Here is a 24,134-nt window from a genome sequence, read left to right on the forward strand (position 1 = left end):
CGGAAGCGAAGCAAAGTTTTCAGTCAAATAAAATTTCCCGTAACATAAAATCCCCTTCTGGGTAGGGAAGGAATTTTTTAAACTGAATATTACTAAATAAATTTCACTTTTATGCTGTTTAAGAAAAACTGGATTATCCGTTTGCCCAGCTAGTAAAATTACACAATCATTAAATATGTTCGTATCATGAAGAAAGCATCTTTCATTTTCTCGAGCTTAACAATCTTAATAAACGTGGAATCTAAAGTGGCAGGTTTAGCGTCAACTGAAAACAGAACTTAAACATAAAAAATAAAAAACGCAAAGCCTCTGGTCAATCGGATTTTCGGCAATGATTCGCTCTGTTATCGGAACGCGTCGAACAGGTTAGAAACGTCTCGGTATGACCGCTCGCCTAATTTCTTCCTCGCCAAGTAGCGCAAACGCCGATCGTATCCGAACCGTTTCGGACGTAGTTTCCGTTCGATTCAATTTTGCCGGTCTCGCAAGATCTAGTTTCACTCGGCAAAGGGTTTCCCATGTATTTTTAATAAATCCGCGGGCATCGATCGTTTCGTCCTCGAAAGCAGCACCCGTGGACGCCGGAGAGCGCCACGGTCTTTTCACCGTAACGATAGAAAAATAACGCAGACAACCGGAAGCTTTGAAACGCAGTATCCTTTTTTCCCTTTTTTTTTTTTGTTTATTTTCCTCCTTTTTTCGCGAGCCTCGCCACTCGGTTATTAATACAGCCGCCGGCTATTACAGCTATTATATAATAGCGCATGCTCCACCACCGTGTACTAACCCTTTGTAGCTGTTACATAACAGCTACACAAGCGCAATCAACCTATAATACTCGGCCGCTAATATTCCGAGCGGTAACCGAATCTCGCCGCGGGCTCGGAAATCTGCCGTCGATTCGACTTCAAACTGATTTTTTTTTCCCGGACCTTTTTCCCTTTTAACGCGCCGTTCGATTCGGTTATCTGTGGTCACCGGTATTTCGCCGCGCGGTGGATTTTCCTCGAGTTTGGAACCGGTGCCCTTCAAATATCGGAGACTGCGGAGCCCTTTGTGGGATCAGAAGTCTGATCGACCGGGAACAAAAGCTGCACGTTTGTTTCTTCCCTTCAGAATTCTTCCGAGCGAATGGTATCGTAGAATTTTTAGGTTCTTCTGATTTTTATTTTATTCGTTGGGAGACGATTTTTACGCAAAATGACAATTCTTAATCATTTTATAGAGTTGGCAACGAGTCGGCAGTATTTGTAAATTCTTTATACGATTGACCTACTTCGTATTTGTCGTACTCATTTTTGTCGCGAATCTGAGCTGATATGAAATCCACGGAAGTCTTAAAATTTCTTCCAACGAAAAACAAAATATCATTAACAAGGTGCAGCAAAAATGGTGGACCTGATAACCACTTGTCAACCATTTTTATTTTCAAATCGAACAGAAACTTTTGCAATTGTCCAACATAAAATTCTCGGAGGTCTCAAATTTCTTACAATAAAAAGCAGAAGACTATTAAAAAGGTTCAGTAAAAATTGTGGACTTAATTACCGTTTAATTAACTTCATCGCCGTACCATTTCAAAGAATTTCGAAAGCTTTGCCGAGCGAAACGGACCTTTTGCCCAAGAAAGCTATCGTCTACAGGGATTCCTCTGTAGACTCTGACCTGGATCGATCGCCTATTCAGAATTCCAAAAATCATTATTAAGCTTGAAAAGTGTCGCGGGATAGTTTCGTTCGCCTTGCGCGTTGAATCCGACCGATCGGTGCGCCGCGATCTCGTGATATGGGTCTGACCATAAAAACTCGCGCGGTTACTTCCACTTCGTTAGCTTTGCCTGACTTTTTAATTAGCTAGTGCCTACGAGCTACGTCGGTAAAAAACCTACTGGCCGGCGGAGGTTCGTGCTCGACTCTGTTCAGCGATCGCCGGCGTTACCAAGAACGAACCGAGTTCCTCCTCAAACTGAGGAAAAAAAAGATAACAGGATTCACCTTTTCACAAAAGTTCTCTGGCTCTCCTCGAATCTGCGCCCTTGCGTTCCCTCTCCCTTTTCATTTTACACGGGGAGGAATCAGCGTTTTGCGTTTGCGCTCTTCGTTAAAGATTGCTACGTTCAAACCGTCTCATCTAAGTGTTAACCCCTGGGGGTGGCAAATGGAACAACAATCGTGATCCTTTAATTCAAGATATCCTCTAAAGCTCTCTTATTTTTTAATAGCTACAGAAAAAGTGGAAAATATCATATGGAACATCGCTGCGCCTTTATTAAATTTTTCATTTTAATGCTCGAACCCTTTTCAGACCAATAGGTACACCTAATATATTCATCTATCATTCCTGAATTCCTAGAATTTCAGTCTAATGAATCAATGTGATGTACCAACGTCTGTAATTCGACACTTCTAGAAAGGAACCAAAAATGAAGGATTAAATTCCTCTAGAAATGCCAGAGTCAAAAATAAGAAACGCTTGAATGTTAATAATTTCGTACCGACGTAATAGATCACGGTTGTAGTTCACGCTTCCACAGCAGGGTGAAACAATATCCGGAAATACAATCAAGCCAGTCCCACCAAGTTCGTTCGTGTTCATCGTTACACTTTCAATCGAGTCCAGCCATAATTGTACACGGAATCAGTCAAGTTTCTCATCGACTTTCATCCACGTCGGATCTAAAAGAAAATTTCGTACGAACAAACTTATGGACTGACCAGCGGCCAGGTGTTAGAGCCACGGATTTTTCAATCAATTTTGCAGCGTTCGCACAACTCGGTCGTCTTTCGGCGATTCCGCGAGCACGAACCTTCTCCAGCGAATCGGAGAGGCTAGCTGGAGCTACGGACGCGAGCAATCGATGCTGTAGGATCGATTCCTCCGGGTTTCCTCCGGGTTCAATCTTCTTCCTTCTCTTCGTCCCCGGTCCTCGCTCCTCGCCGTTCGTCCGGAGACCGATCTTCCTCTTCGGTGTGATTCGCGACGAAGGCTTATTTCTTTATATATATATAATATTTATATATTTATATATATATACTTTTTTGTTTGTTGTATTATACACGTGTGCCATCATCCCTCGTCTCCCCCAAATATCGTGTGTCTCGTCACACCACGCACCCGGTGTGTCCACAGCAGATTATACAAATCGTCGAGTGTTTAACGGTCGTCAAGATCGTCGCACGTTCGATTAGAATCACCTGTATATCGCGACGATCGCCGTCAGCACGACGATCAGCAGGTGCGTCGACCTGATCACGATGCCACTGTTCTCCTCCATGCACTGGCCTGAAACCAGAAAAGAAAATTACGTCGTATCTTTCCGAAAAGTCGAGGAGGGGATTGGCCGCGTCAGCGCTCGTCCAATAAGTTCGTGCGGTTTTTCGAAAGGAACGGAGTCGACGGTTTTTGCGAGCTTGCTACCGAGACTCGATTTGTTGTGTTCGCTGTTCCCGATATTTCGGAGGCGATTTTTAGGGGACGTGCAACATCGGGTTCTCCGTTCTAGGGATGTCGGAGATTCCGGGACGGTTTCGGAAAGTTGCACGAAGTTGTTGGACAGAGTTGTAGAATAGCAAATATCGGAGATTTTTGTGTAAGAAGTGAATTCTTTACAGCTATCTTGCTGGAGACAAGTAAAACTTGGAAATAGTAGATGTTCTTCAAATCTACCGAATGATTATTCTTGAATTTGTCAATGATAGAATTCTATAATAAATGAAACTACTAAAAGAAATGAAGACAAACTGTTGTCATTATCAGTGGACTTTTCGTTGGTAAAACGTTAAATTAAATTGTTTCTACCATTGAAGAAAAGTTAAGCTAAAAACATCTACATCTGTTCCCAAGGTTTTAGAGTCAGCATGTAGACAAGCAGGAAGCATGAGGTAAAACAGTTAGGTGTGCATAACAAGCGGAAACCAGCGAGGAAAGGGACAGGCACAAGAATTACTAAGGCGGGGTCAGGAATGAACAACAAAAAGAACATTTCCTTCTTCTCCTTTCTCGCCCAGCTTCCTCGTTTCTCAATTAAAAGTGACCATTTAAAGTCTGAGTCTAAACTCTCAATGGAACAAAGCACAGCAAGCCGATTTGAAGCTTAAGTCGAAAGTCGTTTGCCAGCTTCTGTTCCTGACAATGTTCCAGGGGAACAGTTCACGCCAATAGTCGGCGTGAATAGAGATTGCCCTGCGGAGCAGTGTTCTGGCTCCGTGAAAAATGGGGGCAATAAAGCCACGCCCACTCGGGAAAATTCAAATAGAAATAGCAAGATCCATATGTTGCAAGATTGACAGTCTTCATTTTCTGATATGTTTGTGTTGATAAAACTGAGTGTGCCCTTTACCTTGACAGCATCTTAAATAGTTCCCGAAGGAAAGAATGAAGAATCAACTCTCAGCTTTAGAACAAGCTTAGCTTATTTATGCAATTAAATGGGCGTGGTCTCGCAGCTCTCGATGACGTCAGTGCCAAAGCGACGCCCTCCGGGGCAATCCAAGCCCACGAATGCTTTAGTGGAACAATATACATTGTAGTTATAACCTTAAGAAAAGTTAGCAGTTCATGTAAAAATCTTGAGACCACAGCCTCAGAAGACTTGACCAATTTCACGAGCTCTTGGTCTTCTTTATGAACCGAATGGGCGTGGCTTCGTTGCTCCGGACTTAGACAGAGCCAGAACGGCGCTCTACGGAGCAATTGATACCTAGAGTGTTATAAAATTAGATCAACTCGAAGAAAGAAGAAGAGCTGTAATGGGGGTTGTACTAAATTGTGGGCGTGGCATGGCAGCTCCCGGTGACGTCAGAGCAGAAACACCGCCTTCTGGAGCAATCTGAACCCACGGATGGTCTAGTGGTACCTTAGAAACAGTTTCTGAAGCTTCAAAAATAATTTCAGGGTTCACAAAAAAATCTTGAAGAGCGTAGAACCATGATTGAACCCCTTAAACTGCCGAACCGAATTCAATCGATGGTTCAAATTCAACTGAAGTCAACTTTTGTCACACTCCGAAGCCAGACCATTTAATTCAAAGCCAGGTACTTTCTCGGATTGTGTGTCACAGGTCGCCGGAAACAGAAGATCGCCGCGTTTAAATCTTGTTTAAACGTATCCGCGGCGTCGGCCCCTTCAATAAGAGAATTCCGCCGAGAAACAGCGTAACGAACGAGCGGCTGGAGCACCGACGGAGAAACAAAACTGAAGGATCCTCGCTGGAGTGACAAGACAACAGTCTAGGCAACGAGGATACTTCAGATTGAAGCACCGGAGAGGGGTCCAGAAAGAGAGAGAGAGAGAGAGAGAGATAACATCAAACAAATCGAGGAACACGCCAGCAGTTTTTCTCCCACCGACGAAATTGCAAATAATCGGCCTCGAGTGTCGCCTCGTTACGAACAAAAATATTCAACCTGCACGGAACCTCCGGAGTTTCGCAAAGATCCGCGGACAGAAGGCCTCTTCATGGTACACCAACGAGTAAACTAACGAACAGTCCCCGGATGTTTGTCGCCTAGGGATTTTAATGAAGTTTAGAACGAATGTGCGTGGCGGAGAGAGGACTCCTTTCATTTCTCATTCGCTCGTACAGATCTTTCCTATTCAGTATGATCAGCTGACATTTTCCATGGATGCTCGACGATTTTGCAAACAGGAAATGATTTTACAAACCGGGAAGCGTTTGCTTCTACCAGCTGAAGGGGGCAAATAATGGTGGAAAAAAGATCTAATATAGCAAGTCAATTGTATCGTTGTTTTGTTGGAGTCATTGTGACAGCACCGAGCTATTCTTTCGTTTGTAACACTGCTTCATCAGCTTCGTTAACACTAAAATTGAAGGCACATAAATCTTCAAGAAAATTGATTCTCCCATTTAGAAATATGGCTTTTGGCGAATTCAGTCACCCATTTCGGATCTCAGAAAACGTATAAAACTGTACAACAGTGGTATAAACCTTGACGGACAAGATAAGAAGAGATTCAAGTCCAAGGAACACCGTCGGCTTCCGAGACCGATTGTTTCTCGACGCACAAGTTCTCCACATCTGTGTGGTTTATTATCCGAGTTTGAATCTTAGAACAATCCTACAGGCAAACATCGGTACAAGCTTCGACGGACAATATCAGAGGAGATTGAAGCTGAGGAAAAGCACGCGAATCCAGTGTCCGAGGAACGCGTCAATGGCGAGACGACGCGATTGTAATCGCGAAAGCCCGCGTCTGGAGACGAGCTTCGTTCTCTATAAGGCTAATGGACGAGCGTTCCGAAAGACGAACGAAAAAAGGGAAGCGGGACGAGAGAAAGAGAGAGAGAGAGAGAAGCAGATAGAGGGCGAAACAGAACAGTGTCGAGGAAACTGTCTAATTCCTCGGACAATGGGCTCTCTCTCGGGGGCCCGAAATCTCGAGACAAAATGCTCGAACGGCGGAACATTCGCGGCAGTTGCGGAACAAAACCGCTGGGTCCTTGTAGGGGGACGCGTTCTGGAGACCTTAAGGATACTCGAGAGAAGACGAGAGAGAGAGAGAGAGAGAGACAAAGAGAGAAAGAGGGAGACAGACGTAGGAGATAGTTAAAGCAGAGAGAGAGAGAGAGAGAGAGAGAGAGAGAGAGAGAGAAATACTCACCGGTACTGGTAGCATTGAAGGCCCACATCGGCGGGGGAGGAGGTATTCCCCTTTGGCAGGCCACCTCGCTGGCAGTCAAGCTGACAACTCCTCCGCTCTCTTTGTACATGAAGCACCATCTTCGGCTGTTCCTGTAGGGCTGGGGTCTGTTGTTCTCGCTGGTCCAGGCTGTCCCGGGCGCCAGCTCGGTGGCGATCACGAACTGGGTGCCCTCCGCATCGTACCAACGACCGTGGCACGAATACACAGCTAAACAGAAAGCACAGAGCTCTCTCTAACTTCCGAAGACAGGAAGCCTCGCTAAGTATCTCGAAGACCCCCTCTCGAACGCCATTATACCCTAAATAAACTTTGACAACGAGGGTCCAATCCCCGCGAAATAGCCTTCTCATTAGCCACCCGATACTGAAAAGTACCTCAATCATTTTCTCTGCAACAACAACCCGCAAAAGAACCTCCCTCTAATTCTCCCACCAAGTTCCAAGGAACGAAAGTGCTCTCTAGTTGTTATCCACTCACCGATGGAATTGTCATCGACGCAGTCCTTCTGGAACTCCATTCTGTCCGCAGTGGAGCACCCAATGGTAATGGTGGTGACCTCCGAGCTGCACCCTCCTGTTGCAGCCTGTGTAAGCTCCTCCCTCTTCTCCCTTTTCTCGGTGGACTCATCTTCGTCTGCTTCCTCGAGGTCCCTTCTACTCCTCGACAGATCTTCATAGGTCATCTGCCTATGATTCCTGTCGGATCTCTTCTTGGGTAGGTCCGCGGTGTCGGGATAATCACCGAAGTAATCTTCCTGGACCTCGAGGACGCTGGAGTCCTCGGAGTCGTCGAAGTCGGTGGCCCAAAGCTGTCTGATTCTCGCGAAGTCGTCCGCGTCCACCTTGAAGTCCTCCATCTTGGGGCTTCTTCTTGTTCTCTCCTGAGGCCTCCTGACCTTCGACCTGTCGCCGGAACCACGTTGCTCCTCGGACCTTCTGGACTTCGATCTCGAGTGGTCCCAGAGCAGGTCCTCGATGTCCAGAGACCTTTTCGAAGATACCTCTTCGAGGCTGTGGTCCCGGTGGGATCTGTTGTTGCGATTCGACCTGGCTCGCCTGCCCATCCTCTCGTGCACCAGGTACTCGTTGTTTGCACGCCGCTTTTCAGCTTCGAAGTCCAGCTTCCGACCACGTTCTTGCGTGCGTTCTTGCGCGTGTCGCACCTTCTCTCTGTCTCTCCTCACCACCTCCTGGTGCTGGTTCCGTCTACTTTCCCGGATGTTGCGTTGATTGCGGTTCACACCTGTCACCGTGAACTTGCCCAGGTACGGGCACGTCCGTGGCTCCGGCGAGCTCGCTGAAATTTTCGAGAAATGGATCGGTTAACATGATTGCGAAGTCTGGTTTGTTGGGGGATTTTTGTTAGAGTGGCTCTTGGTACGTTTCGACCTACGATTGACGGCATACACTTCAAATCGGAATACAGTGAATTCTCCCTACAGGGTGAGGCATTTAAATGGGAACATCTAAATATCTCGGTTATTATTAGTCGTACAAAGAATCTCCACAGAGTAAAATTGTACTGTTTCAAGGGGCGAATTTGATGATGGTAAACATTTTTTCTCAAGGGAAGTTTTTTACAGGATTTCAAGGTCATCGATATTTTTTTTAATGGAATCATATATTTTTATTATCGCTATGTGATAGCCGAGGTCAAGACGAACCCAACGACCTGTAATATTATGACCTTCACGTGACCTTGAGTTTGTTATCACCAACGATTTCACACCATACATCTACACTCCATGGGCGCTGGTGTACAACTTGTCGAAGCCATTTCGAATTTTCAGGGCACCAATAATGCATATTATGTGTATTCAGTTGTCCATGGTTAGAAAAAGGAGCTTCGTCAGTAAAGAGAACGTCATAAAATATTCATGTGTTTGTATTTGCTACAATGTCCATGTACAAAAAGCAACACGATTCTCAAAGTCGTTGCCATGAAGCTCCTGATGTAAGGAAATATGGTGTGGATGAAATTTATAACGTTGCAATAAAGAACGTCCAATTTTTCGACAACTTGTAGTAGGATCAAAATTGACTGTAGCCAATACAAAAGTTTCCCTGTTTCCATTTAATACTCCCTGTTTTACAAAACAATTGAACTATGCGGTCATAACTTTGTCGAGAAGTATGATTTCTCTCAGGGTATCTTCCTGCGTACAGTTGAAATGCTTGCACTTAGTTACTTTTAGCCTCACCATAAACTAAAATAATTTCTACCTTTTCTGCATCATTGTACACCATCGTTTCAGAAAAGTAACGTTATCTTTCATAATCGAATAAATCCCGATGAATTTCTTAAACGTACTGATTAGAGTCACCGCAGCGAGAAGAATTTGTATCAGCGTTTATAATTCGTTGTAAGCGTGTTTACAGTCTTTAGTCAAGGTTGAAGAACACCTCTTGAAACCCTAGTGGGATCATGTCATCGTTATTTCATTGTTTACATCAAGTGTTCTACTTTTATGAATTTTTCGTACTCAAGGTCACGTGAAGGTCATAATATTACAGATCGTTGGATTCGTCTTAACCTCGGCTATCACACAGCGATAATAAAAAAATATGATTCCATTTAAAAAAATATCGATGACCTTGAAATCTTGTAAAAGAGTGACCTTGAGAAAAAATGTTTACCATCATCAAATTCGCCCCTTGAAACAGTACAACTTTATTCTGTGGAGATTTTTTGTACGACTAATAATAACCGAGATATTTAGGTGTTCCCATTTAAATACCCCACCCTGTCTATGTCGTCAAGGCCTGAATGATAAACGTCGCGGAGTTATCCCCACTACCGCGGGGTATACCCTGTGAGGGGCCTAGAAGCTTGAGAGTAAACATAACACGGCTCGGGTATGTCTCCTGGACGATACACGACGCTGGCAAGACCCGCGTTGTTGACAAATATCGAGAATTCAATGTAACTGTTTCATAAATTGGCCAAACGACTTCAGTTTTAACAAAAATAATTAGAAGTCGCGACTGCCTGAATAAACTAGTCGATGCACGAACTTTGGGAAGCGAATGGTTCAACGTCTAGGAGCCTGTCGAGCCATTTTCAGACCGAGAGGACTGCCCGAGATGTCTCTCTCTCTCTCTCTCTCTCTCTCTCTCTCTCTCTCTCTCTCTCTCTCCAGAGGTCCTTAGCCGAAAATTAACAATTTAGAACGGGAGATTTACCGTCACCTCCGATGGGCGACGTAGTAACAAGACGCAGGGGAGGGAATATGCTAGCGACAAATCGAGGAATAATTTATCCTGCTTCGGGACACCATCAGAATCAATTAACGCTCGTTTCCTAATTCCAGCGAGCCAACGGCCCGATGAACGATCGATCTATAAACTCCCCGTTCAGGGACTCCTCCTTGGGAACACACAGAGAGATACTCGCGAAACTTAACCAGGGATGGGGCAGAGGAAGGACATCTCGACCGAAGATCGGCTGAATTACAAATTACCTGCTCCGGAGTGGAATCAACAAGAAACTTTCCCCTATCGATCTTCCCTAACGACGTTTTCTTGCGGCCGGATCGATCGCCCGGAGGATCGGTCAGCTGCGAAACACAGTCGGGATACTTGATTTTGCGAAATTTCTACCCTCTCGGCCATTAATCATCGATCAAACCCGATACGAGAGATCTACCTTGCATTCTGACGCCGCTGAGGCTTCTCCCAAAACGATTAACTTCGGCCCTTGGCTTTTTAATATTTAACTGTTCGTCGTGCAACGTCGAAGTGATCATCGTTAGTGATCATCTTCGTGATGGAGAATTTCAAGCTGAATGTTGTTCATTTGGTTTAAATTGACATAGGTACAATTTATGTGTCTTTTAAGTCAATGTAGACGTACAAGAATTATCAATTTCCTAGGGACAGTCTCATAGGAAACCATTGAAGACTAGGAAGCCCTTTATTCATTGAATAAATTATAGAGTAAGGGGTTTATTAGGAAACTAATTATCCATCTTGGTTAAGTCTTCGTTAAAATCTACTTTGCATTCTGAAAGTAAAATCTAACAGTCTTTGCATTCTCTTTTGGATTTGGTTTCTCGACAGTCTCGAAGCAGCAAAACAATTTAATTCAATGGTCGATGCTACATATTTAATTAGGGAATTATATATCAATCAGTTTTAGTAATGATCTACCTACAATGCTGAAGAGAAAATTTCTGTCTTTTGCATCAAATTCTCCTAGGGGCTCAAACGAACCAAACGATTGCAAAACAATGCTTGTTACTCCAATCTCCGACAATTTATTTCTGCAACAGCTTCATAATTACAACTAGACTGCGGATGTTTATGCAATTTGCAATTTTTGTAGACGAATTTTAAGAAAGTGGAATCAAATAAAATCTCATTTTCAGTGTTAGTAATCTCTGCAGGTCTGAAATAAATAAAAATCCCATCAAATTCTGTATCCAATTTTATACTCTAGTATTTTTTGAAAATTTTCAGAAGTCATAAATGCATAAAGATCCGCAGTCTAATTATAACATTTTGTCAAAAAAAAAAAAAATTATCATCACAGAAGAGGTACAATTAGACAGGAAGAATTTTGAATTATTGATCAGCGTTGATCCAGATCTATCTTACATTCTTAATCATTGATCCGGTCTTCCATTTGAATTATTGATCAGCGTCGATCAAGCGTCGATCAACGTCTTGCATTGCTAGTCTTTGATCAGTGTCGATCAAGATCTGTCTCTTGTTTTGAACCATTGATTTGTGTCGATCAAGATTTGTCTTAACATTTTGGAGGGAAACTCGAAGCTTTTCCGCAGCGGGTTTTCCCAGCGTCGCAAAACGATTATGTTACACGTTCCACCCCCCGATATTCCGGATCTCAGGAACACGCCCATAAATTTTGCGAAGGGTTTGCGGCCAGCTCTCCAGCACCTCGGCTGAATGTTCTGAACCAATGGGAACTTAGCGGAGCGCGGGAAAAAGCATCGAGGAGAGGCGCTCGGAAACTCGAGCAGCGTACACCGCAGATCCAGTTTTGCACTCGACCAGTTTACATCAATCTCGAGAGGCGCTCGCATTATAGCGAACTTAAAGTTGTAAAGCAAACTCGCGCGAGTTTATTTTCGTTCCGGATATCCGATAGAGAAAAGGAAACTTGCCGGGATGATGGAGGCTAGGCTCGAATCGAATTCGAAATGGGAATCACGTTTTAGACGGAAAATACTTTAGGAGAAAGAGTCGCACTTTCGAGAATATTGAAATAACATCGTACGTGATTTGCTACTTTCCAAAAAAAAAAGATTCCTTTTCTTTTATGAAGAAATCGCTTATAACATGACAGAACCATTAATGGAAGATACAGTAATATTTCCGATTCCAATTTCAATGAAATCCGTAAAAATCTGTGTAGGTATAAAATTGAGAATCTACGAGACGTCGAGGACTAATCACTCTCGGTGGCTGGTACTTAAATAAATTGAAGAAAAATTCTGCATCGAGGACTTTGATGGTTGGTCAAGGGAAACGTGCGACCCAGTTTCGCGCAGAACATCGTGCGGCGAGACGCGTTAACGACGACACGACTAATCCCGAGTGAAACTAGCTGTAACGCTGTGAAAACAGTCGAGCCCATTTACCGCGGTAAACATCTCATAAGGAAAATCCTGAAAATCCGCAAACAGACGAGGTGGCGGCAGCCCTGGTGCTTTCCAGAGAAATTCGAAGGGCGAAAAATCGATTGCTGCTCTCGGGCAAACAATCGTTGTTCGTGTTAGATTGCGGTTATACTAGATTCTTGATCGCGGTTGACTCTTACAATGCACTTGGCCAAACTTTTTCAGAAAAATCAAGGATTGTCCCCGTACATTAATTTTTCTTTAAACTCAGTTTTCTGTGAATCCATATTGAAAGGTGGAGAGATTCGACCGCAAATATAATAAATATTATATTATCGGTAAGTACCGTGAAATATTGGAAGCCTACATTTAAACTAGAGATTACTGTCATTTCTCTGTATATGTCGCCAAGGCCTGGATGATAAACGTCGCGGAATTATCCCCACTACTCGAGAGCCCTCGAAGCTTCAGAGGACTCGGACGCCGAGAGGTGTAAACATAACACTGCTTAGGTATGTCTCCTGGACGATACACGACGCTGGCAAGACACCGTATATTGTACTACAATTCTCCGTAGGGAATTTTTCATTAAAACGATTTTCATCCCACCATATGCGCCTTTAAAATTTTATAACGAGTCCCTCACTGATTTTTAATTCTACGTCCACTAATTCGATTATGTAGACATTACAACGATACACAATTATTCATCATCGGAGGTCTATTGAAAGAGGACTTAGACTCGGATGAATTAAAATCGCCTGCTAAGATTGGCATCGGTATAACCGCAGATTTGGAAGATAGGGAAAGTGCTCGTAACTGTCGCACGGCGTTCGTTCATGTTTGTTTAGCATCTTGGATTCTGCAGCTGCCTCATTAAGCCCGAAAATAATACCGTGGTCCAGGAGACAACGAAGACGAAAGGCAGAAGGGTCGCGAACCTCCGGCAAGACGGGAAGGGGACGGTTTTAGAAAAGGGGGTTGGCTCCAGAAGGGGGCTTTGGGACTGGCCCGAGGGTGCGACGTCAGATTTGTCTCGTTAGAGTTCGCATTGTGCCTGCCTATGGCCGATTTACGCTCGCCCACCCCACCGGTCTTTTTCCTTCTCCGTATCTAACGAGCTTCCATTAAAGCCGCAACGTCAACCCTCCGCGCAGCCACGATATCCACGTCACTCTCCAACCCCTTATCCGCCACCCTGTTCTCATCCCCTTCGCGATCTCTCGCGTCTTCGCGCCATTCGTGATTTTCTGCGTCTTCTTCGGATTCTTCGCAATTTTCCTCGATCGTGCTTCTTCAACCCCTTTAATATCGCAACCCCCTTTTGATAAATTATTTTCGGTGAACTACCCTTTGGGGTGAACTGTCGTCAAAGTGTTCAAGTATAACTTTCAGGTGTCTCATTCTGGATTTTAAACAATTACATTGAGAATAAACGGGATTAATTAATTGACAGCTGAAGTTTTAACGATAGCTGTTCGAGAAAATGGCGGCCTTGCAGTTGATTTTGTTTTCTGGTGAAACGTAATTTTAATTGCAGGAAAAATGTTTTTAATGATGCCTAGTCAGTTGAAATTCGACCTAGTTTTATTCACCGTCGGGCCGAATGCGACTGTTCAGATTGACATATTTGTCCACCATTTCGGGACGTCGAGGATGTTTAGAAAGCACTATAATACTTCGCAGTACGTCTTACATTCGCTAATCTCCCGTGTTAAAGAATTTCCGCGAAACCCAAGCAGTCCAGCTCTGCTTCTCGCGTAAAGAGAATCGTATAAAATTTTTAATTGCGAGCACTCGCGAACGTTTTCTTGAAAAGAACGCGTCCCTGGGTCACGAGTGGCGCGGACACTGTCTCGGACTCGACAATAATTCCCGGTAAAACATTCTTGCTCTGCAGAAAGTTGGAACTGCGCGTCGAAAAGTGAATAAAATTTTAATTGCTACCACTTGCCCATGCTTCCCAGAAAAAGACACTTTTCGTACCGGAGACGTCAAGCGAGGACGCTAATTTCGGAGAGGAGGTTGCGACCTCTATCACAACTGATAGGGACACGTCCGCCATTGTCCAGCGTCGTCAGCAGGTCCCTATTTTTCTGCGAACGGGAAAACTGATTTGGCCGGGACCGGCCGCAAAAATCTCGTTATTTTTCTGGTTAATTAGACATGTATTGCGCCGGACCAAAGGCGATTCCGGGCAAAGGAGACTTGATTTTTCCGTCTCGTTAGGCGATTCCCGACAGCAGCCCTGAAACCGGCCGGCCAAAGGGACCTATCCCGGGGATAAGGGCGAGATCCCCGCCCACATCCCTCGGCTGAATCGGGCACTCTCCTCTCCCTTTGTGTTTCGATCGGGAGAACAAATCGTGAACTTCGACGGTCGTTAGTTACGTTCGCCGGGCGAAACTTTTGACAATGTATCGCTGCAATCGCTGCCGCCCGGCGAATTTCAATGGGCCAGAGAGAAGAGTGAGAGGGGGGGGGGGAGAACCCAGCAGTTCAGTTCCAAGAGAGAACCGTTCTTCCAACTTTATACATTTTCTTCGATTTCGTCCCGCTTCGTTACCCCCGCCTCGTAAAACGTTCCATTTCGTGTAATTTATAATTATCGGCACAATGGGGAATTAACGTCTCTGTTCGAGGGGCCCCGCGTTTATTACAATTGTTATACTTTGTCAGAAGTCCTTCGGCGTGTGGGAAAATAATTGAGAACGCAGAATTATGCGACTGGAATATGGAAAGTGGTAGAGGCTACCGTAGATAATTAAAATAAAAAGATACAGAGAGGTATGCTTAATCGGTTGCAACAAGCTGAATTTTCATTTTTTACAGTTTCACTAAAATTCATGAGCATTGCTGAGACGTGAATTAAATCGCACACTCGAGTCCTGTAACGAAAGCTTTTTTAGTTTCCCTGGAATACAATCCCAAAGTTAGCACAACATAACTATAGAGTGCTTAGTACTTCTTACTACAATCTTAGAGTACTTGATCGTTTGAAACAGACTTAATTTTGATCGTACCTCGCTGAAAAAATTCGTGCACATAGCTGAAACATGAAAAAATATGCACGCTGAAGTCTCATACTGAAGGATCGTATAGTTTCACAGTAAAGAATTCCTAAAGTTATCCCAAAATGTTGCTGGATTATGGAACCTCCTTTTCTCAGCAACCAACCTCGACAACGAAACTCATACGCAACAAGAAATTCGTATACATACTTCAAACATAGGCAAACACACATACCAAAGTCCAAGAGCAATTGCTTTAGGAGTTCGACCATAAAATAAATCACAAAACCGTCTCAAAATCGACTGGAGTGTCAACGATCTGTAGCGGAGAACTCATTCGGTTCGAGACTATTTTTCAATTTCGACGTTGAAATAAACTATGAGACCAACTAGGTCAACTATCCGTCGTACAATTTATCGGAGCCGCGTCGAGGAACTCTGGGAAATTTGGGTGGGCGAGTCAGAATTCGGTCGAAACGAAATCGGATCGATTGATTCGAGAAAGACGGTCGGCGTTGGTGCGAATCGCGTGTCGATGGCGTCTCGAAAAGGTGGAGAGGGTAACGGAAAAGGTGGAAAGGGAACGGGAAAGGGGCACGCTATCCGCGGATCGAGCCAGGGCTCCTCGACACGGCACTTGGAACTTTTTAATTAATCAATCGGGGGCCCCCTCTACGGACTCTTCTTTGTCGCGCGCGCGTGCCAGCGAAATGGCCGACCGCGGCTCTAATCGATCGCGAGAATTTTCCACTTTCGGTGTACACAGCGCGCAATCTCGTTGTTTCTTTCCGTTCGAGCCGTCGGAAAATTTAATTACGCGATATTGGGCCTCCGCAGGGACACTTTTTTCCCGCCGACGGAAAACGCCGAATGAAATTTCGCCTATCACAACGCGGCCGCAATTTGCCTCGCTCCGATCCGCAAATAAAAAAGATCAATCTCACGGCTCTCTCTCTCTCTTTCTCTCTCTCTCTCTCTATTTTCCTCTGTTGCCTTTTCTGCAACCTTGTCCACCTTTTCGGCCACTGCCACGATTTTTCGCCGAAAGAGTTGATTGCGGTCGCAATTTTGTTTCTCTTGCATTTCTTCCGTGTTTTCAACGAGAAACAGTGAAAAGCAAAGTGTCTCTAATTTAGGTCTAATTAGAAATGATGAAGTCAATTAGAAAAACGAATATAATTAATGGACTGCGGAAATTTATGCAAAATAAAAATTGTCTGCTCCTTCTGTGGGAAACAAAAGCCACATGAAATTTCTTTCTCTAAATTGTATATATTAAAAAATAATATATATATTCTAAAGTCTTTTAATCTTTGTACTGTTTCAAATTATAGTTACTCGTTTTTACAGTCTAACAATTAAACTTTTTTTATTGAACAGTGAAACAAATTTTATCGTACGAAGAATTGGAAAGAAACATTTAGCGTCTGATATCGCAACATTTCAAAATTGTGTACAGAAAACAAACAATACATGTGAAATTTGTTTTTCTGTTTCAGGAGTCCAAAAAAGTCCTAGTCGCCTCGAGCCAGTCGAATAAAGTATGCAGGCATGAACTTTCATTCTCGGAGAAATCGAATTGAAAAATTCATCCTGTCTGACCGTTACACGTATCTTCTACTGGTACACCTGCAATAGTTCCGGATTATATATTTATCTGTTCCACTGTCAGACATAACTGTCATTGCTTCCAAACAGCGGCGCCAGTGGAAAAGGTCGGTCATGGTCAGACACGCGAACCGAATGACACTCGATGTGTTGTTTACCATCGTTTTTTTTTTCTATCAAAGCTTCGAGGTAGTACGTGAATTTGCCATTTATTGGTCTAACCACAATACAGAATACAATAAACGTGATCTGCATTGACGTTCAAGACCGCAGCTAGATATTTGTTGCAACTCCGTGACAAAAATATCGGCGACACACCTGTCGTTCATAGTGCAATAAAATGGCAGGAAAAAATCGTACGCCAATTTTTTTCACGTCGTTGTAGGAAGAAGACTATGCTATTCGAGTATACGGTGATTTCAGTCGCGAAAAAATCTTTTTCAAACTCCATAGAGAAGGTTGAATTTGCAAGAAGCAAAATTTTCAAGAACAAGAGGTACCTTCGCTTTACCACCTGTTTGGTAATATAAAAGCATCTTCTTAACAAGCTACTTAAGGGGATGAATGTGCAGACTTCACCCTTCAAAATAAGCTCGGGTAGATTGCTATGCGATTTTTTTTTTCGCAGAGTTACAACAACCTGAATATCAACAATTTTTAATCGAGAATTTGGCGGTACTTCAATTTGGATGTTTCGTTTGCAGTGTAATAGGACGACTAAAAAAAATCGTACGTTCAATTTTTTGGTTTCGTTGCAAAGGAGTGATTTTAATCTTCACATCCATGATACTTTCAGTACCGAAAAAAAATTTTCAAGCTCCGCAGAAATGTTTGAATCTACGCGAAATAAAATTTCCAACATAAAGAACCATCGCCACCTTTCCTCTGGCTTGTTATTAAAAGTTGTGTTGTTAAGGATCTACAAAAGGATCGGTAGGAAAGCAACTTAAGGGTGCGAAAGTAGAGACTTGGTGCTCGAAGATGAGCCAAAGTAGACATCCGATTTATTTCCCCAGAGTAACAACAAGCTGAACATAACACAATTTTCCTCCGGATACTTGATTGTCAGTCCACCTAGAATTCTTTCCTCTGGTTTCTTAATGCAAGAGGATATGCAAAAGGATCTGAAGGAAAACAATTTAACTGTTTAAAAAGCAGAGACTTCACGCTTCAAGATGAGCTGAAGCAGACTGCCATCCGACTTTTTTTCCCCACAAAGTTTCAACAAACAAAACGTAACACAATTTTTCCCCTTGATATTTGATCGTCGGTGTACCTACAATGCTTCCGAAGATAAGAATAAATAATTGCGCAACGGGGAACGGTAAATAAAAAATAATGTTGCGGGAAGTCAGATAACGGGTGGAAGAAGAGTTTGAGGGTATCCTCGCGGAAACGTGACGCTGCAGAAAACCACAATACGTTATAGAACATTTTCACGGAGCCCGAAATAAATAGCGTTAAAGAGCAAACACATTATTTACCGCGGCGCCGGAAGGGGACGATAAATATCCAAGGTTTCTCTCCTTCGAAAGCCCCCGGGGGGGAATAAATCAGCCGAGAGCCGTAGGTACATTTAACAATCGTCAGCTTGCGCGCCGTTCACTTCTTTCCGGGAAGAAATCACTATGGGGGTGGTTTTCCAGGCGCGTGGAAAGGGGCAGAGCGAGCGAGTGAAACAGAGACGGAGAGGCCGAGTGTGAGATAGAACGAACGGGGAGAGAGAGAGAGAGAGAAAGAGAATCGGAGCACAGAGCGTACTCGAAAAAAGAAAAAACAAGAGAGAGAGAGAGAGAGAGAGAGAGAGAGAGAGAGAGAGAGAGAGAGAAGAAGAAAAGGACACGATAGAATGGCACGCCAATTATCTTTCGCGCGAGTCCCGGCGACGCTTTCTTTGTTTCGTTCGTCCGGAAATGACGCCTCGATTCTCGGCAGAGCGATAAATTTCCAGCGGAAATAACTTTTGGCAGTGAAAGGGGGCGTGAGCCGCCCCTCGACGAAATAGGGACCTTCGGCTCTACGCTGTCGTTCGCCGGGGAAACAAGAATGGCCTTCCACCAATATTTTCCCTTCTACAACCGCCAACCAACTTCTAGGACCCGGCTGAGCATTAACCCATTAAGCCCCCACCAATGAAATATCGCCATTCTCGCATTAACCTCTTGACGGTAGACGTCTCGGGTACCTCATATGTTTCTTACCTCAAGGTACAATGTAACACACTTGACTGCCGAACAATTCAAAACATTCTACAAAATCAGAGTTATTTAACCCTCCTACGGAGGATACGTCCATGCCGGGGTCATTCGTGACCCGTCGCGGTGGGGGTAAGCTCGAGCGACCGTCAATACGTACAATTTTATTCCGATATAAGACGACGATTTTAATCTTGAAATGAGAAAATCGCTATCCCCTCTTCTTCTTCTTCTTCTTCATCCGAAATACGACGAAAGCCGGCCCCGAGCCATCGCCTTATATCGGAAGAAAACTGTAGTGACATATCGGCGTGGGTCAGAAATGACTCCGACGTAGGCATAGAACTCGCAGTGGTCCGAGGGTTGATCAACGTAATAAAAAGTGCAGTGTTCACCCCCTCTCCTTAACTTTTTCACCGGGGATGACGATTCGTTATACGAGTTTTCCGATACTTTTCATTTTCTTCGAAATTTAATGGAAAACCCTTTCACGTCATCATAGCATCCATATTGGTATGAACTACATTGCATTTACGTTGGTTACGTCACCTTAATTCGTAGCAGTTCACGACTGAAAAATCACCCAGTTTTTTAACCTTTTGGTTAAAATGGCGTCTCAGAGATACACATAACTAAATTTTACTTTCGAGATAAACTTGCATTGGAAACACAAGCTAGAGAGGACTTGCACGTCAACTCGATCAAAAAAGGATATAGTATATTCTCGAAAACATTAAAAATTCGGGATTCCTACAACGCAGAATATTCCGAAAAAATTCGTTCAGCGAAAAGGAACGAAATTGTCAATTATTCCAGCATCTTGTTCGGACGACATAGTTCCTTCGGTATGGCAAAAAATCCTCGCGGAAACACGGTTCGATTTGCGGAGCAGTTTCCGGCGGGGGGGGGGGTGGCTCGCGAGAATCCGAGAAACACTTTGCGCGGAATAAAGGCGTGTAAAAATATTTATGGGTCGGCGACGAAAATATTTTATGGCCGGGGCGAATGCTCGCGCGTTTATTAAATATTTATGCCGGTCGCGGAAAACATTTTCCTTCGGCCCCGATGTAAATTCGCCCTCGAACCGTCTCCGGTCACGCCCCCCCCCACCTCTCTTTCGAGCATCGTCGTCGTCGTCGTCGACGGCGAACTTCCTGTTTTCCCCGGAATCACGAAGACGCAACGTTTGGGAATGGGGATCGAGCCGACGCCGGCGGAATTGGATTTTAATTCGCATTAACTTCCCACCGAGGCGAGGACCGAGGCTCTCTCTCCCCGGGATTGATTTTCTCCTCTTTGATTTCGCTCGAACGAGTGCGACCAATATTTTCGCTTAGCCCCGGCCACCTTCGACATCAAACTTCTTTATTCCCTCGTCCCTTTCGTTCTTTCTCTCCCCCTCTCCCTCTCTCTCTCTCTCTCTCTCGCTTCTCTAGTCTTTTTCCTTCTTTTACTTTCTCCCCCTTTCTTCTCTAGCCCAGTTTCCTCTTTTATTTTCTCTAGCCTCGCCCCTTCTTTTGTCAGGTGTACAAATTAATTCGTCGTCCTCACAATTAATCAGTTACACCTAGACTGTGGATTTCCATGCGAGATAAAAATTGTTTGCACGAGTTGCAAATAAAAGCATTTTTAGATTCACCAAATGTTTGATCTAGACAGTTTTACTTTATTTGAAATGTACATCTTTCGCATGACAAAAGTGAGTTGATCGAATACAAAGTAATAAGAACGTGAGAAGAATTTAAAAATACTGTTGCATCATTTCCAGCCCACTAAAATGATTAAAAAAATGTCTACGTGGTTCCTGCATCGTGCGATTTAGTACATACGATTTTTAGTTTGATTTCGAAATGATCAATAAATTCAGTGAAAATGAATCAACTAAAATTGAGGAAAAGGCTAGGAATTAATTTGTGCACCTAACACGTTCTCTCTCTCTCTCTCTCTCTCTCTCTCTCTCTCTCTCTCTCTCTCTCGCGTCCTTTCTTCACCGGGCTTGTTCCTTCTTTTATTCGCTTTCTTTCCTCCCCGGGTTTGTTCCTTCTTTTACCTTCTCCCTTTCTCTTTGAAAGGTGCTTTTTCCTCTCGGAACCGCGAGGAAGGAGGGTACCGCCCGGTAATTCCTCTCCGGGGCCGATAAAAGAGAAGAGCTTTGTCATCCGCTCTTATTTTCCGAGTTAATGGATTGTTGCGCGCCGCACGATAATGGAGAATATTCCCGCGGCGAACGGACGCCTGTTAATATTCTAATTTTCGAACAGAGCCCCAGTTCCACCTCTTCTCTCCCCCACGGTCCGTTTTCGTGCGCGCGTGCTAATTTCATCGGGCGATCCTGTGTTTTACGCGGCCGAAATGAAAGGCAACGACGCGACCAGACGAGCACCGAGAATTTCACGACGAACGTCGTCGTATCGTGTTGTACACCTGGACTCTGCGTCGATGATCGCCCGCCAGGTACGCCTCGAACCGTCGGAATTCGTGTTTTATACTCGCCTATTTTCTTTCATGCATCTGTCGCTTTTTAGTGCGTTGTGAAATCGATTCGGTACGCTGTTCAAACAGATATTTTCTGCCGTTTATTATCGAGGGAAGCGGAAATCTAACCTTCTTGATTTCAATTTAAGCAATTGAACTATATTATTCGATTCGAATAATACTTGTTCTGTTTTGAAGAGGAACGTTTGTGATGGCCACAAGATTTTTGTCCACGTGGAGTCGCTCTTGAGGCCTCAAGATAACCTCTGCTTTCACAAATGGAATTGCAGTTGTTTATCTACCTAGAATTGTAGTCCGTTCCGTGAGGAGTTGATTGACCGAAATATGTATATTATTTGTTTCAAATAAACGTTCTGGTTCAAAGAGGAACGTTTTGCGTTGGTCACCAGATTTTTGTCCACGTGTAGTCGCTCTTGAGGCCTCAAGGTGACCTTTGCTTTCTTAAATGGAATTTTAGTCGTTTATCTACCTAGGATTGTAGTCCATTCCGTGAAGAGTTCATTGACCTAAACATGTATATTATTTATTTCAAATAAACGTTCTGGTTCAAAGAGGAACGTTTTGCGTTGGTCACCAGATTTTTGTCCACGTGTAGTCGCTCTTGAGGCCTCAAGGTGACCTTTGCTTTCTTAAATGGAATTATAATTATTTATCTACCTAGGATTGTAGTCCATTCCGTGAAGAGTTGATTGACCGAAATATGTATATTATTTGTTTCAAATAAACGTTCTGGTTCAAAGAGGAACGTTTTGCGATGGCCACCAGACTTTTGTCCACGTGTAGTCGCTCTTGAGGCCTCAAGGTGACCTTTGCTTTCTTAAATGGAATTATAATTATTTATCTACCTAGGATTGTAGTCCATTCCGTGAAGAGTTCATTGACCTAAACATGTATATTATTTGTTTCAAATAAACGTCCTGGTTCAAAGAGGAACGTTTTGTGATGGCCCCCAGATTTTTGTCCACGTGTAGTCGCTCTTGAGGCCTCAAGGTGACCTTTGCTTTCTTAAATGGAATTATAGTTATTTATTTAGTTAGTGACGAGTTCATTGGTCTGAATATATTGGGATTTCAAGGTCGTCCAAGGGCATTTATTGCTGTTCGAGTTTCTTGAGAAAAGAAGCACGAATATTAATCGTGTCAGTCGACTAAGAATTATCTTTGAAGAAAACAATTTTAAATATAGGTGAATCGACCAAAAGAATTGAAAAACTTTATTTCGAACTGATCAAAATTCTTAAGAAAGGAGAAACGTATCTATGTAGGCACCGTTTCTCTCAAACATTGTCCAAGCATTTTCCATAAAGATCCTTATTATTAGTGTTGCTGATCGACCACGTCTCGCAAATTGGATCCAGCACGGTGCAAATTCGGCAACTCCCAGTATCGATTACGGAAGTAACCGGTTTCGGTAGTAGAAAGAGACACAAACGAGTGGCTCAAAACGTTCACCGCTAGGAAGGATGGAAGGAAGAATTCGAATAGAGTCTGCGCCGTAGAGGTGCGGCGTTGGTGCTCTCCCTCAAAAACGTTTTCACCTGATCCAACATACAGAGTGAGAGAGGGGTGGGGGTTAGGAGGAGGAGGAGAGAAAGAAAGAGAGAGTGCTGGCCAGGCCAGCGCGCATTCTCACCAGTATCAAAAGAACTGGATGGAAGTCGAACCGCAAAGGATCGAGAGTCGAATGCCGTCGAATGGACAAGCAGAACGTAATCCGAATTCCGAGTGGTTACAGAGCGAGAGGCGCACACGGTGGATAAAGGAGAACGAGGAAACGAAACAGCAGCAGCCACCGCCGCACAGTGGGACGAAACAGGCGATTCCCTTGACATGGCTTTTTCATCCAGTTATTCCTTAATAAAAATTAAAATGTGGGTCATACTCTATGTATTTTTTCGTGCTGAATCGAATGGTGAAGTCCGTTAGATGATAGGAATGATGCGAAAGAAGCTACAGCGCATTCATAGAACAATAATCTTGGATTTTTTATTTTCACATAAACAATTTAATGGTTACTTAAATATGTACTGAGGAATGAATAGAATTTAGTTTTTGTTTAATTTTTTAATTTTGTTTAATGTTTTGTAGGTGTAAATAAAATCTCTACTTAGCAACTGAAAAACTTCAGAAATGATATAAGTAAAATGAGGTACCTTTAGTTAACTTTCATCTTATTATTGCATGTCGGTTTCTTCTAGCAATTCGGGTTCTCCAATGTATAATCTTGTTCTTCTACCTCATCAAATCTTAGCGAAGCGTCCAAAAAATCTGAAATTATGTCATCTTCTTCGGGGACATCATCAGCAACAAGAAGCAACGTTTGGGTTTCTGGGAATAACTTCTTTGTCATAGAATTTTGAAAAAAACCATTGAAAAAAAAAAAATCATTGCATTTAAAAAAATGAAGTTGACCTTCATATCTCCTTGACGTCTCCATCTATAAAATTACTGTCATATCTAAAAAATGAATGACATCAGATTACGAGTGCCTCGATATCAATTAAGTTTGGTCTGAAGAATTTTCTTCTATCTTTAAAAGTAAGCTACTTATTCAGGTGACCTGTTTATAGTGCCCACCCTG

At 43.5% G+C, this 24,134-nt stretch overlaps 1 protein-coding gene across 1 annotated transcript in view; it reads right to left on the reverse strand.

Moving 5' to 3' along the window:
- Window positions 1–239: 239 nt before the first annotated feature.
- Window positions 240–24,134, reverse strand: part of LOC143353226 (uncharacterized) — a 499,638-nt gene continuing 475,743 nt past the window's right edge. The window contains exons 10-12 of the mRNA XM_076786388.1: window positions 7,141–7,959; window positions 6,622–6,870; window positions 240–3,282 (exon numbers count right to left, since the gene is read on the reverse strand). Coding sequence (XP_076642503.1) covers window positions 3,191–3,282; window positions 6,622–6,870; window positions 7,141–7,959 — 1,160 coding nt within the window. The 3' untranslated portion in view covers window positions 240–3,190. The remainder of the gene's footprint in view (window positions 3,283–6,621; window positions 6,871–7,140; window positions 7,960–24,134) is intronic.

Source organism: Halictus rubicundus, chromosome 4, assembly GCF_050948215.1.
Source record: "Halictus rubicundus isolate RS-2024b chromosome 4, iyHalRubi1_principal, whole genome shotgun sequence".
NCBI classification, from domain to species: Eukaryota; Metazoa; Arthropoda; class Insecta; order Hymenoptera; family Halictidae; genus Halictus; species Halictus rubicundus.